Source organism: Cuculus canorus, chromosome 8, assembly GCF_017976375.1.
Source record: "Cuculus canorus isolate bCucCan1 chromosome 8, bCucCan1.pri, whole genome shotgun sequence".
Classification (NCBI taxonomy): Eukaryota; Metazoa; Chordata; class Aves; order Cuculiformes; family Cuculidae; genus Cuculus; species Cuculus canorus.
Window position 1 is genome coordinate 33,996,377 of NC_071408.1, and position 15,554 is coordinate 34,011,930.

Below are 15,554 nucleotides of genomic sequence, written 5' to 3' on the forward strand. Positions count from 1 at the left end.
AGTTTTTTCAAAACCCCATCCAATCTGGCCTGGAACACCCCCAGGGATGGGGCAGCCACTGCTTCTCGGGGCAACCTGGGCCAGGGTCTTATAGCCCTCATTGTGAAGAATTTTTTCCTAAGGCCTAATCTAAATCTTCCCCCTTCCAATTTAAATCCCCCTCTCCTCTTTATTTATACCCCAGTTTAACCCCCCCCTCCCCCCAAGAAAGAGCTTACCTTTTCTGACACGTTTAACAGGAGTTCCCGTTCCGGTCCTTTTAAAATGCTGCATTTTATCACTCGTTGCTATCTGTTCCGGTGAAACAACATGACGGGCTTCATAGCTGAGTCCAGCTCTGTGGAGGTGGCCCCGGACATGGTTGGACAAGCCAACCCCTGTTTCAAAGGTTGCTGGACAGTATGGGCAGGACTTCTTCTCCAGTGACAAATCGGTCCAATGGAAAACCGAATTATGCTTTGGCAATGCTGATCCTACATTCTCTAAATTCTGAGGGTCATGCAAGTCATGCAGGAAGCTACCACTCTCAGCATCTTCATAGTACTCAAAATAAAAGCCATCGTTCTGCTCATAACTAAGTGAAGATTTATCACCAGCATCGTGATCTTCCATTTTACCTTTGAATATGGGGAACAGGCTTACGTGCTCCTGATTGATATCACTGTAAGGTTCATCCTCCACAGACTGGGTAGTGTAATCACACAGTTCAACATTATCCCATGAACTCTCATCCTCTGTTTCATAGCTGTCTTTTTTTTCAGCAGAATTAAGTTTCTGTAAAACAACAACAGTCATTTTATGCAGAAAATCTGAACAGCAATCCAAACCATCTCCTGTAACAGAGCCTTCCCTCTTGGGTTCTTTAACCACTCTTTTTACAGCTACACACCTATCATCCTTACAGCCTTCTGCCCCTTTGCAACCAAAAGTATTTGTATCCATGACAAAACAACTATTACGGGGCCTACTTGATGAAGACAGTAAATGTAAAGAACCAACAGAGCCAGACTCTTCCTTTTTTAAATGCAAAGGAGAAGAGCCACTGGATTTTTTAATCATCCTGTAGTTTCCATATTTGTGTCTATACAAACAATTACCTCTTGTTTTGACACTAGCTTTCTGCCTTGCTGCTTGACGGGAATACTTAGGTTTCTGTTCAACGCTATTTCTAACCAAAAAGGTCTTGTTTGTAGAATTTAGATTGCACGAACTTACAGATGAATGCGAAACGCTTTTCCGAGCCTTCTGTATCCTGTAGGGTCTCTTGTGAAGCTTGGCAAAGTTACTGTACTGCGAGGCAGAGCCAAACGATCGTTTTACGTCCTGCTTTAAAGCAGAGTTCTTTGGAAAAGTAGAAGATTGTTTGATAAACTGTTTCGTCCTGCTACTGAAATTGAAAGGTTCTTCTATAATGCTGCTTTTCCTTTTCTCTAGTCTGAGGTGGCCACCAAAGGGGTCGATGCACGACGCGGGGTGCAAATACTCCATGTGTTTTTTTAGAACGCTTCTGGCTGAAGTCGTGAAGGGACACATCTTACACATGTACGTTGATGATTTTTTTGAGGATCCTAAATAGGGATCTTTCAAGGATGCTTTTTTCTGTGTTTTTCTCTGTGACACATCGCTACCGATAATCGAACACTTGACCACGGCTCCATGTGCAATCCCTCTGTGACATTCCAGTTCATTTTCTGTCACAGCCATGAAATTGCACTCCTCACAGCAATAGTATCTTTTGTCTTTCTCATGGGTCTTTGCGTGCTGCACGAACGTTTTAGGGCAGTTGGTACCGAATACACACTGTGGGCACTGCAACCGCGCGCTCCTGCCCTCATCCTGAAGTTCCTTCAGCTCACGGATTTCTTCCATCAGCTTCTGCCTTCGCTCCTGGTGAATTATCATGTGTTTAAGAAGGGAATTACGATCTCGAAATGTCCTTCCACATTCCCTGCACGCATAGGGCCTAGGGACATTGAGATGTCGGAAATGACTGTTCCCATCTAAGTGGTACATCATGTGCCTGTGTAGATGCTTCTTCTCCCTAAAATTCACATTGCACTTAGTACAGGGATAGAATGACGGTTCATCCGTACTGAAGGTGGATGGCGATTCAGAGTCGTTCTGTTCACACTGGTTTTTTAAATGATTGGGAAGGAAAGTGCTAGGGTGAACAGGAGAAGTGTCCTCTGCACAGTTACTGCTGGGGCTGTAAATGAGCTGCTGGATAGCATCAACGGCTTCCAGCTCTTCGTCTGTGGATTCAGGTTTTACTTTGCTCAATGAATATTTCTGTGGTTCTACTATTTCTAGCTCCTCATTCTGCTCTAAGAAGTCAACGTTTAACAGCTTTGATTTACTGGGAACACAACTGGTATCACTAAAACAGTCTTCGGTGTAGCGAGTGATTTTGCTGACATCCATTTTCCTTTTCCGCTTTTTTTCTAAGCCTACTTTGCAGTGAATGGGAGACTTCTCTATCGTTTCTTCATTCGTCATCAGAAACTGGATGAACTCTTTCTGCGGATCCCAGCTGGGATCACAGCCCGATCTGAAACCACCTGTACCTGAGGAAATGCCTGTTAATGCATCGACACAATCATCTTTCGCTAGCAAATCTTTATCATCCTCACAAACTTCTTGCCCTACTAAAGTGCTGTCGACACTACTTCCTACTGGTTTCTGCGAATCGCAACCAACTGAGGCAGAGGTAGGTAGATTTTTAATGGAATGAGTCAGGTTCTTAGCGTGTGCTACATCAGGTAACAAAAATAAAACTTGGTGCTGATTAGATTTCTGTGTTGAGCTCTTGGCAGGCAGCTGAAGATCATGAACCACTGCCAAAGTTGAGCAGGAATCTGTGTGATGCCCTACGGGCTGTCCAGTGGTTAATGAAACACCGCCCTTATTCATAATGGAAGTCTTAGCTGAGGTGGAGTGTGAAACTGGTCCATTAACAGCAGTTCCGTGAGACAAGATAAAGTTCTCACTAGAAACAGTAGGAGCACCAGTGTGTATAAATAGTGAAGCCTGGCCTCCACTTAAGGCGTTTTCAGATCTGTCCCTCGACAGCTCCTCAGGCAGAGCCTTCTGAAACGGTGTGTCGCTCTCCTGGGGTTTAGGAATGCCACCTTCTTCCTCAGATATGAAAGTATCATCACACAGGATTTCTTCTTCTTCTTTAGCACCAAGGACTTCGGTATTTATCTCTAAATCATCCATATTGCTGGTCTGTCCATTAAGCACATTTATACTAGAAGAAAACAAACAGGAAAAGAATCAGGGAATCACAGAAAAAAACGACAGCAATTTCAAATTACAGCATGCTGCAGGATCACCCCTCTTCACGCTGTCATTAAAATAAGTTTTGAACTTGTTAAAAGTATTTTTTTCTTTTAGTTAGGATATTCAAGACATTTAAAATTAATCAATTAGAAACATAATACTTTGTTGCTGTGCAATATTAATAACCATACAGCCTGGTTCAAAAAAGCCTGAACACCTTCATGCAAGCAAGATGGGGGAAATGAGACTGTCAAAACCTGTGCAAATACATCCCAAGTGTACATTAACATAAACGCAGAGTTATCTTTAGCTGTGCTCTGGAAGTAAAACAAATGAGGAGTAAAGGCTACCCAGAGATCTGCTAGAATTTAGTGATTTATAAAAAACCAAGCCAAAACCACAAAACCCAACCAGAAACCACACAGCCCTTGAGCACCGGGGAAACAAAAATAACCTTTACCAATCTCAAGGTATCACTTGTTTCACAGTGCTTGCGTGCAACGGACCCGATGCTACACACAGGCCTGAAGAGATACTCACTCTGGAGTTAAAGGAGCAAACACACCTAGACTGGTTTTGAATACCTGGTTACTGATACAGCAGAGGACCAAACGCGCTGAAGAAGCCAAATGTCTTCCCATTTCCTTCTTACAAAAGACTTCCTTGCTTTAAAAGGAAATCAATTGGATCCTGTTTATGCTACGTGGGCCCTCAAAACACAGGAAGTGCAAGGCATCGTAGCACCCACCCAGGAGCTGGGAACGTAATTTTCTGTGTTACAGAAATAACGCATTTCACCCTTACAGAGTACTATCGGCTTTGATCTTTTGAGGGATTTGATTCCTGCCACCACACACCTGGCTTCAGTTACTAATTAACATTTTGAGCAGAGCTCAGTTAAAAGCAGTCATCACCCAGACCGTGAATTAAGATATTACAACTCACAACTAAGGTCCACGGCTCCCTGCAAGGGTCCTTCATCGAAATCAAGGCAGACCACGCTCGACATCTTTTTGTCCTAGGGAGAGGAAACAGCCTGGTTAAATGGCACCACTGTCGTTTTCATGCGTCCACCGCCTCTGCTAGTTTTGCAGTTCGACATGATCACAGCGATCCACACGACCCAAAGCCAGCTACGGGCCCTGCGGAAATTCTATTACTGTGCTTGGTTTCTCTCAAACCAGCAAAAGGACAGAAAAAATACTTTAAGTTTGTAAAACCCAAACCTTAATATACTACAGCTTATTTCCTATTTTGCATATACAACTAATTACATTTGGAGTAGAAATACAATGCAAAGAATTAGCCATCACAAACATGTTTCCTCTGCTGCTCCACCACTGACCAGTTCAGGAATACAGCACCGCTCAGGCCAGACACACAATAAATGCTTAAAATGTATGAAATACTTCATCGAGTTCTTTATCACTACCAGGCCTTTATGTACATTCTGCTCCAGTTTCTCACCTCCCTATTCCTCAGATTTTTGCCTTTCTGTGCTGTTTTGTAATGGGTCATTTCCCCCCACAACAAAGACTTCCAATGAGACCATGGTACTTTCCCCCCACGACAGAGACTTGTAATGAGACCACAGTCATTCCCCACTGTGACAAAGACTTCCAGCGAGACGGCGCTCAAAGCTCTCACCCTAAAGTGGTGATAATGCACCACCCCGCAGGGGTTGCTACATCACACGCACAGGTTAGAAAAGGGCCGCGCAAACACGCACTGAGAATCGGTAACACAGGAGTCAATTAAAAGAAGTGGAACCTCCAAGGACACACGCCAGCTCCAACAATTTTACTAGGGAACAGTGTCCCCTTCGCATCGTACCAGGCAGCAGTGTATGAAACCGTTCACAGAGTTTAGAAGGGATTCAGTGAGCGAGTCTCGTCTGAAGGATGTGTGTTCTCCCTGTTTCATCACTGCGGAGGCAGACAAACGTGTGCTCACTGGATTGGTGAGCCTACATTAGCTGTTCTCAACAGGAAGCAACGTTGCTAACGAAGTGGTAAATTCAGTGTTAATGAGTGGCTTCACTGTTACCACCTCGGAGGTAAAACCTCCAAGTTCCACCCATCTGTTGTGGTGTGAGGGGTTCAGAGGAGGAACAGACGCTTCCCATTGAAAGCAGCTCCAGCGGTGCCCCCGAGCAGAACACGCTGCTCTCCTGGAGACTGCTGCCCTCATTATCAGATGGCTCCTGACAATGCCACAGCCGTGCAGGAGAAAGGCAGAGCCCCACACCCAAACCCCGCTGACGCTAACTAGTGAGCTAATGCTCATGTTGAAGAGGTGGCTGGGGCACCATATGATAACCTTTAGACCGAGCCTCTCTCCACAGCTACTGTGAGCAGTACCTAAAACACAATACTGCTCAATCCTGTCAGACTCTTTACCAGGCTGCACAGTTATGGAGACCATCTATGGATCCGATAAAGTCTTCAGTAGTGGCACAGCTGTCCCAAGAGATGTCAGCCTTCAAATCGGGCCTGAAACACCGTATCACCAATATTGCTGCTACAGTTTAATAGCTTTTTGCCAATTATCACATTTTTCCAGTTATCAGAGTGGTACAATTCACTATTTTAGGTGCAGGACAATGAAAAAGTTAGCAGTCTGAACAGGGTGGCATCAACGAACACATATAAAATATCTTTTTAAATCAGGGCAATATCAAGTCCTGTGGTGACCCCGAGCCAGGATGCAACATCACCTGCTCCCCGGGTAGGAATGTCTGCAGTGACAGCGATGGGTGTAACTGGACACAGGTGAGAATGCGTTCCACAGAACACATGGGTTTGAAAAAGCACTACCGTCTAACCCATACTGCCCAGGGAGTAAACACTCCAACGGAAACACCACCGAATGGGAATACTCTGGGGGAAACAGAAAATCAACCCATGTGACAACTGAGACATAACAAGGGCTGTGCAATGTTCTGCACATCTCTCCATCACAGCTTAAAGTCAAGCCCTCTATATCATATAGGGATAGAGAAATTATTAATCCTGTCAAAATGCATAATAATAAATCCTTCCTTACTGTGTTTGAAAAAGTGAACACCGGGATCAAGCATTAAATGTGCTGACAACACTGCTTGTTGTATCCTGTGCCAGGGCAAGCGCTATGCAGTTGAGGTGACGGCTACATATGCGAGTGTGAAGAGGACAGTGCTCAGAAAGTTGACCCAAGGGCCCCACGCCAGCCCTTCGTAACACACGTCACCAAGAGGCCAAGCCAACCTCACTTCCAGTGTGTGGGTTCACCCGGAACAGCTGCAGCGGGTAGCAGCGTCATCCTGGTTACATGATGCTCTATCACTGTATCACAAATGTTTCAGATGCAGGGGACAACCAACCATTTACCCACCCAAACCCCACTCCATTCCTACTTCAGTACTTCTACATTTACGTATTTTTTAAATATTGTTTTTCTTCATAAAATACGTTTTTAAGACCGTAATAAGCTCTGTGGATACGAGTGCCTGCGGCCACAGCCTAAGCATTACGGAAGCGCGAGGTCAGATCCGTCTCCAAGCTGACAGATCATCATTTAAACGCCCTAAGCAAATCTTATTGTCTCCGAAATCTTGAACACCAGTATTTTTGCAAACTATCAGCACTTGCCATAACACCTTCGCTACACTCCAGCTTGAGGTTAGTACAGCAGAAATGAGGTGATAATTGCGTATTAACATAATTATTCAGTAATCCCTCTGAGCAAGCTTCCCAGGTCACTCAGCAATTCAGGTTCGACGCAACCTCCCTGCCAGCAGAGCCAGGCTGTCCACTTGCTGTTCATTAATAATTCCTTTTGATGGGAACGTACTTAATGCCATTGTTCTATGTACATTATTAATTGCATTTCTTACCAGGCTTACACCACTTCCAGGTTCCACAATTCAGGAATCACAGAAGAGAACTCCGTCACTGCCACCGACTGCCCTTAACCATGTGCCTCTGGTATTGATTTGCTTGGGAAAAGGAACCAGTTTGTCACAAGGGGGGGCACCACACTAAAATTCAATACCAAAATCGATAGAATAACTGACAGGACAATTGCAGTGTCACAGGACTCTGATGTAGGACTGTAAAACCCACTTTTCTAGCTGTGAGAGGTACTAATGGTTTACGTTGGTAGCTTCTTCTCAAAGTGCACTGGACGTTTCTCAAAGCCAGTACAAAACCCAAGACTTTGGACACATTAACTTCACACACTGCCTGGCAGCTCCACAGCCCTGCCAAACAACAAGATTGAGAGCCTCCATGTCCCTGCAGCTCTTTGTCTAGTCTGGGCTCTCAGCAGTGCCTGAACCACACCAGTGGTGCTTTCCACAGAAGACAGGAACTACAATCACATCTGGGACTTCCCTGAACACAGCAACAACTGGCAGCGCTCCACTAAGAGACAGGGAACTCAGAAAAACAGACCGCACACTGCGATAACATGCACTGTTCCTCTCCAAACCAGCTCCTTTACAGACTTTTAGAGGCACAAATAAAGTCTTCTCCTTTCTGGTCACCTGGCCTGCTCACACCTGTTTTCTCCCAAAGAAACTCAATGTTTGAACAAACCCTTTTCAGCTCTTTCATCACCTTTACCTGTATTTCTCAAACAAATGGAGTCTTGAGCCCCAAGCACCAACCCTTGCTTTTATCCAGACACAAGACAATTAACAGTTTAGTTTATTAACCACAGCATCACAAAACAAGAAAATTTCTTCTCATTACAGTCCACTAATAAAACTAATCCTTGTGTTTTTCTCAGGCAGGGAGAAACTAAAGGGGTGTGGTGAGGGATACAAAATGTGGCTGGTGGCCAACCTGGGGTCAGCATTGGGTCCAACACCTTCATCCATGACCAGAAAGATGAGGCAGAAGGTACCCTCAGCAAGGTTGCTGGTGATGCCATACCGAGCAGAGTGGCTGATGAACCAGCAGGTTGTGCTGCCATTCTGATGGACCTCAAGGAGTTGGAGAAACAGGTTGATGAAACCTTGAAGTCCAACAAATGGAAGCCCTACACCACAAACAACCCCATGCACCACAATGCACTGGGAAGCAGCTCTGCTGCAAAGTACCTGGAGGTCATGTTGGACAGTCAACTCCATGTCGGGCAGTAACGTGTCCTTGAGGCAAAGGTGGCCAGCAGCAACCTGGTCTGCACAAGGAGTCTCACCAGTGCACGGAGGGAGGTGGTCCTTCCCCTCTGCTCAGCATTGGAAAGATTCCATCTGGAGCAGTGTCCAGCTCTATGCTGCCCAGTCCAAGAGAAACACAGAGCTACCGGAGAGAGCCCAGCAAAAAGCCACTAAGACAGGTAAGAGACTGGAGTATCACATGTGAGGACAGGTTGGAGACAAGAGGGCTCAGTAGGACCTCATCAACACAGGCAAACATCTGAATGGAAGGTACAAAAAGACAGAGTCAGACTCTTCCCAGCGGTGTTCAGTGACAGGACGAGAAGCAACAGGGACAAACTGGAATATGTGCATTTCCCTCTGAAAACAAGGAACAGTTTTACTGGGAGAGTGACAGGCACAGGCCGCTCAGCAATGTCATGGAGCCTCCATCCTTGGCAACATCCAAAAGTTGTCCAGATAGGGTTGTGGACAAGCTGCCCTAGGTGACCCTGCGTAGGGCAGAGGATTAGACAAGATCTCCACAGGTCCCTTCCGAACTCAATGGCTCTGTGATTCTGGTTTAGTACACTTTGCCACACAGCATCACAGTTCTCACCTCCTTCACTCCTCTCAAGAGTGCTCACTCTTCACTTTTTTCTCTCATATCAAATATCAGCAATATCAGAAAAAAAAAGTATTTTAATAGGAAAAAAGCTTCCAACCATGAACTTCAGATTTATTGTTCTGGCAGCTTAAAAAAAAAAAGACACAAAAATCAGGTACATTGAAAGCATGTTCTCTTTCTCCCAAGTTATGCAAGACATACAGCAAGACTACAATGCGATGTCCCTCTCCCTTCCAGTGCTCCTGTCTCCCACAGCTCTCACAACTCTCATTTTCTGTTAGGTTGGGGCAAAAATAATTGCTGGTTTTAACAATGAACTTTAAAGCAATCTATGTCAGCTCAGAATAAAGTTTATTTATCAAATAAGAACCATTAGAATCTACAAAATTTACCAGTAAGAAACAAGTCTGTTTACTGCTGAAGCACAAGCATACTGGAGTCGTGGAACTGAGGAACTCTTTAAAGGTGTTTTGAGCTGCTGCTTGGTTGTGGAAAACCTTCCAGATACTGTTGAGATGCTTGAAAACTTGATAACAAGCTGCTGCTTGGTTGTGGAAAACCTTCCAGATACTGTTGAGATGCTTGGTAGTGGGTAGGAGAGAGGGCAGGCCAGTCAGCTGCGTGAGGGAGAGCTTTGTAGCCCACTTCCTGCAGCTTCTGGAGAGCCATTTGTCAGACCTGCAGTTGAGTATTGCCATGGAGAAGAATTGGTCTCTTCGACTGACCAATGTTGGATGTAAATGCTGCAGTTCTTGGTGTGTTTTGTCAATTCCCCAGCAATGCTTCTCTGCTGGGATGGTTTCACTGGGATTCAAGATGTACTGGATGATTCCACTTGCCAACCATCAAATAGTGACCATAACTTCTTCTGATGCAGTGTCGGCTTGGAGAAGCACCTTGGTGCTTCACCTCAGCCCAGCCACAGTGTGGAATGCCACCAGTTGTCATACAGAATCTGTTCTTCATCACATGTCACAATGTGATTGAGAAATGGATTGGGTCTGATGTGCAAAACCAGCACAGAGCAGACGCTGTAACGGCGACGTTTAGGGTTCTCGTTCAGCTCATAAGGCACCATTTCTTGAGCTAGTTTGATTTTCCAGTTTGATGCAAATGTCAATTCAATGGTTAACGCTGCGTTTTTCTGCAGCCTCCTGAAGTGTTTTGTGTGTGTCTGCTTCAACAATGGCCCTCATTTGGTTGTTGTCTGTCACACAGGGATGACTGTGACGCTATCTTCAAGGCTCTCGTTTCCATTACATTTTTGGACCCGATGTTGAGCTGTGCACTCGCTGACAGTGCCCTGGCCAAATGCTTGGTTGACATCACTGGCAGTTTCCGTTGCTTTGTGTTCCCCTTTGAACTCACACAATGAAACTGTTCAAATTTGCCTTCCCCCCCATCTTTAATATGACAATGTAATATTAAAAAAAATAAACAGTGAAAACAAACCCATAAGCATTAATAAATAAAGTGAATTTCGTGCTTTAAAACACTGTACCACATGAGCATGGGTAAATGAAACTGGAATCCAAAATCACCGTTTACACTGACAAAAAAGGCAATTATTTCTGGTATTTCTATAGCTCAGGACCTTTGTACAGAGTTTGCATGGCCAGGGTTTGGTAGCGGGGGGGAGTACAGGGGTGGCTTCTTTGGGAAGCTGTCAGAAGCTTCCCCTGGGTCCCATATAGCCGATGCCAGCTGGCTCCAAGACAAACCCATCACTGGCCAAGGCACAGCCCATCAGTGATGGTGGCAGCACCTCTGGGGTAATGTGTTTAAGAAGGGGGAAAAAGTCTGTGCAACAGCAATGGCAGCTGGACAGACGAGTGAGAACTTGTGAGAGGAATGACTCTGCAGACACCAAGGTCAGGGAAGAAGGAGGGGAGAAGGTGCTCCGGGTGCTGGAGAGATTCCCTGCAGCCTGTAGGAAAGACCACAGTGAAGCAGGTTGTTCCCCTGAAGCCCATGGAGGTTAACAGTGGAACAGATATCCATCTGCAGCCCATGGAGCTCCATGCTGGAGCAGATATCCCCATGCAGCCCACTGAGGTCCATTATGGAGCAAGTGGATACACAAAGGAGGCTGTGACCCCATGGGAAGCTCCTAGCAGGACCTGTGGACCCCTTGGAGAGCAGAGCCCATACTGGAGCAGGTTTGCTGACAGGACTTGTCAGCAAACAGGACTTGACAGGACCCCATGGGAAACCCATGCTGGAGCAATTTGTGGAGGGCTGTTCCTGTGGGAGGGACCCCACGCTGGAGCAGGAGAAGAATGTGAGGAGTCCTTCCCTCTCAAGGAAGGAACAGCAGAGACAACGTGATGAACTGACTGTAACCACCATTCCCTCTCCCCCTGTGTCACTGTGGGGAAGGAGGGAGAGAGGGAAGCTGAGCCTGGGAAGAAGGGAGGGGTGGAAGGTATTTTATGATTTAAGTCTATTTCTCATTATCCTACTCTGATTTAATTGGTAATAGATTAAATTAATTCTCCTCCATTCGAGTCTGCTTTGCCTGTGATGGTAACTGGTGAGGGATCTCCCGTCCCCACCTCAGCCCACAAGCCTGGTATTATCTTGTCTCTCTCCAGCTGAGGGGAGTGATGGAGGGGCTTCGGTCCAGCTAGTCACTCCACCACAACCGCCCCCAGGCTGAATTCCTCCTTTGTGTTCCAACTTACTTAGATGCCTTCTTGATGTCACACCTCAGAGGGGCAGGGGTGCTGGATTCCCAGTGCTGGCTTTTCACGCAATACAACAAAATCACTTCCTCCCCATAGCACCCAGTGGTGCCTTTACAACTCCTGCCATGGGTAGGGAGGTACTGTACAAAGAGCACTTGTCTAGAAAAGCCCCCACACCCTTCCTGGCTCCGTCTCATCCTGATGGCCCTTCCAGGGGGATCATACCAAGATGACAGAGCTGCTGTCACTGCAGAGGATTCTGCCTTGCAGAGAAGAGGAAGCAGCCTCAACACAGAGCCACAGGCTGTGAAATCACTGTGCTGTACGCTGGAATTACGCTTTTCTTTGCAGCAAAGCCAAGTTAAACAACTCCTACCTCCCTCCACTCCCCCACATACCCCCTTCCACACTCTGTCAAGGATTTCATTACCCAGAAGGCTGGGACCCATGCACTGATAACTCGAGAGGCAACAGCTGCTACTTGCCTTTAACGACCCTTACTGACTTTGCTGACAGATAAATCTACAGGGGAATCTTTTCTTAAAATTTGTCAGTAAATAAAAAAGTGAATTTGCAGAAAACATTTCAGAAGGCCAAACACTGCTTGGGCAGTCCGTTACCGAGATGCCCAAGGTAGCACTGCGCAGAACACCACCAGGCAGCACTTTCATGTTCTAAAATCACCTGGAAGTGCACTGCTCAACTGAGGTAAAACGCTAGACATAAATGCTAAACCAATTCAACATGGAAACATTAAAAACATCTTCTGAGAATACCATAAAGACAAAAAAATCCTCTCAAATTACTCTAGACACGGTGGCTACATCTTCCACGGAGACACACCTCCTGGGAAATTAAATGAAGCTATTTTCATTTCTGAAACACATCACTAACTTTTCAACATTTTAAAACAAACCTACTCTCCCCTAACCTGTGCTTTTACAGAATCCCTTTATCTGCTCAGCCCTTGTGAAGCCAAGCACTGCCACCAAGTGGTGGTGAAGTTCTGAACACACACCTCCTCACTCCCTGTGAGCAGAGCACGAGTTCCCCAAGCCACTATAAGAGACATCGAGAACTGATCAAAGCAGAACCCACAGAACTGTCACACCCAAATCTACACCTGGCTCTCAGCTGAAAACAAAGGGCTTCCTACAATTCCATCTGTGTGTTCAGACGCCTTTTGTGAGCAGCTGGGCAAAAGGCCCTCTCTTCCAATGCAAACACAATACGTGGAACAGCAACGAACTCACTAATAATGCCCCATCTTCCATAACTCGGTACAGACACCCCCTGACGTGGTACCTGGCCATACGAGCCTTATTCCCACCATAATCCCCAATTTCACAGAAAGGTGAATTCAGGAACTGAAGCAAAAGTCCTCTCAGGGTATGAGCACCCAGCTCATTACCTGGGGGAGCTGTTTGATGTGCTTTGGTTACTATGTAAGGATCACCTGACTGGGAAGGGTATTTAGAAGTCAGGAACACCCGACTATTTTCACTGGGATATTTACCTGGTTCACTGTGCTATATCATTCGTTACCTGTGTGAACCAGACCTGGAGTGCCAGTGCCACCAAGCACAGCTGAAAACCTACATGACATGCATTTACAGCACAGCTTTCCTAAAGACAACATTAAAACCAGTCTAATCCAATATTACTGTCAGTCTTTGAACATGACACATATTTCAACTTTGGAAAAACTCTGACAGTATTTCCTATTAAAATATAATGAATTCAATGAGAGCTGCAACTCTTTTTATTCAGCAATTCTCATGCACTTTGCTTTTTTGGCTGGGAACTGTCTGTTGCATGTATTTTAACATTTTCACAAGTTTTAGTATTGTCCTCCCTGCTAATGCAGAGACTTCTGCCCTCCTAATGCACACTGTCTTTCCCAATTATAAAAGGCCTATGTGAAATAACACTCAGCCTTTACTGATTTCACCTAGAACCCCAGTGTAATGAGCTACATCAACGATATTCGCTCATCCTGACCAGGAAACTGGCAATCATCACCCTGAACGTTCTTCTGGTGCTCACAGGTTAAAAAGCCAATCACACTGTAAGGAACAGCACCAGGAAAGTCCAAGAAATCTCTTCTAAGTTTTTAGATTAAGAAGAAAAAAATCTGCCTACTTGGAGAAATGGTCATAGCCATTAGTGATTTAATGGCAGAAAAATCAACTTCTTGTTGCCAGGATAATAAGAACAAGATGAAAAGCATATGAGATTCCTGTCTGAATGAATGAAACATAACTGTCCTCTCCTCCAACTGATCATGTGCAGAATGCTATATGTAACCTACCCTCCTCTAGCATCTGGAGTGCTGTCACTCATTTATGACACACTGTACTTTCAGGTAACCTGGTACTAAATACATTGAAGGCAGTTTCTGGAAGAAAGGCTGGTTTTGCCTGATATCTCAAACACTTAAAATCCAACCAAGGAATTTGGAAAAAAACAACCCAAGACTTCTACTCACCTTCGTTTGCTGGATGTGCATTAAGCTGAGAGATCCGCTTCCACACTAAAACCAACCTGCAAAAGAAAACAAGACCTTATTGTACAGCTGTCACTGTTTCCTGCCCGTGTGCCAGGCTATCAGACAAGACAGGCAAAGTGCAGAGGGGAGGAATCCAGAGCTATAAAACATGTTCTATCAGGTTTGTCTCAGGGTAGAAACACCAAAATCCCAGTGGCCTTCCCTCACATACACATGTGGTTTGAAAACAACAACAGATGCTGCTACATTAGTTCAGAAATCCACCAAGAACTCTTAACAAATATACACACACTATTAAGCAGGGGCAGAACAGGGGGCACAAAGTTGCACAGCAAAAAAAGCGCTGCTGCATTTTCTGCCAGTACTTCCAAAGCTAGCGATCCTCAGTTCTCTGACCAGGGATAGAGTACAGAAAGAAAATAGCTACAAGGGAAAGCATCCTTTAAAATCTTTCTAGCAAACCTGACCAACATATCTGAGATCGGACACTGGAGGGTTCTAAACCTGGGCCTCACCGGTCCCTCACCTTGCCTACGACAACACTGTGTTTAGGATTTTAAGGTGAGTTGGCCCATTATAAACCATAACTTACTTTGCCCTCAGGAATGCTGATCTCCGATTTACCTCTATTACTTACAGAATTTCAATAACTGCAAGAGCCAGTGCAAGCCAGTGGAGAGCAGAGCTACCTCTCAGAAAAAGCTGTTCCAAGGAGCCCAGAAGCAGCTCCAGCTGAAATTGTACACACTGCTACCAAGGATAAAAACTTTTCTGAAAAACTTAGTCTCCTAAATCAGTTAATGCAGCTGAGAAGCTCCTTAAATACAAGCCTATGCTGCCATGTTCCCAACACAGAGTCAAAAATGAACCTGTCTGTACAAAATGCAGTTTCTTGCTTTGTGATCACCCAAGGAGCTTGGATGGTCCATTGATTTCTATTAAAAAGTATAAAAATACAGTACCCACAAATATCTAGAGCCAACATCCAGTGTATATTCATTTAAATAGTCACTTGAATTCAAACATGAGTTTCTAAAATCACAAAATTAATTCCCTTTTCCAGTCTGTAGCACTCTCACTTGATGCCACTCCCATCTCAGTTTAACCACTTGAATCATAAACCACAGAATCAGGGCTGCCAAAATTACATCTGCAAAGGAAAAACAACAACCACTCTCCTTACAAGTTAATGCAAAGTGATACTTAAATGCAAAGACCCTACTGAAGCCTGAATTATCCAGAAGTCAAGTTAGGCAGAAAGTTAACACTTCACAACACGCAGAGACAAATTTTAAGTCCTTTTCCTGGCAATGCTTCTGAATTCAA

At 45.1% G+C, this 15,554-nt stretch overlaps 1 protein-coding gene across 10 annotated transcripts in view; it reads right to left on the minus strand.

Moving 5' to 3' along the window:
* Window positions 1-15,554, minus strand: part of ZNF644 (zinc finger protein 644) — a 45,488-nt gene that overhangs the window by 14,788 nt on the left and 15,146 nt on the right. For 6 of the 10 annotated variants that reach the window (XR_008451118.1, XM_054073711.1, XM_054073713.1 and 3 more), the window contains 3 exons: window positions 14,208-14,263; window positions 4,228-4,300; window positions 219-3,250 (listed from right to left, as the gene is read on the minus strand). Coding sequence is in view for 9 of the 10 variants with exons in the window: in XM_054073711.1 (XP_053929686.1) it covers window positions 219-3,219 (3,001 nt within the window). In the remaining variant the exon portion in view is untranslated. The remainder of the gene's footprint in view (window positions 1-218; window positions 3,251-4,227; window positions 4,301-14,207; window positions 14,264-15,554) is intronic. The other 4 variants (XM_054073717.1, XM_054073718.1, XM_054073716.1 and 1 more) reach the window with 2 other exon arrangements.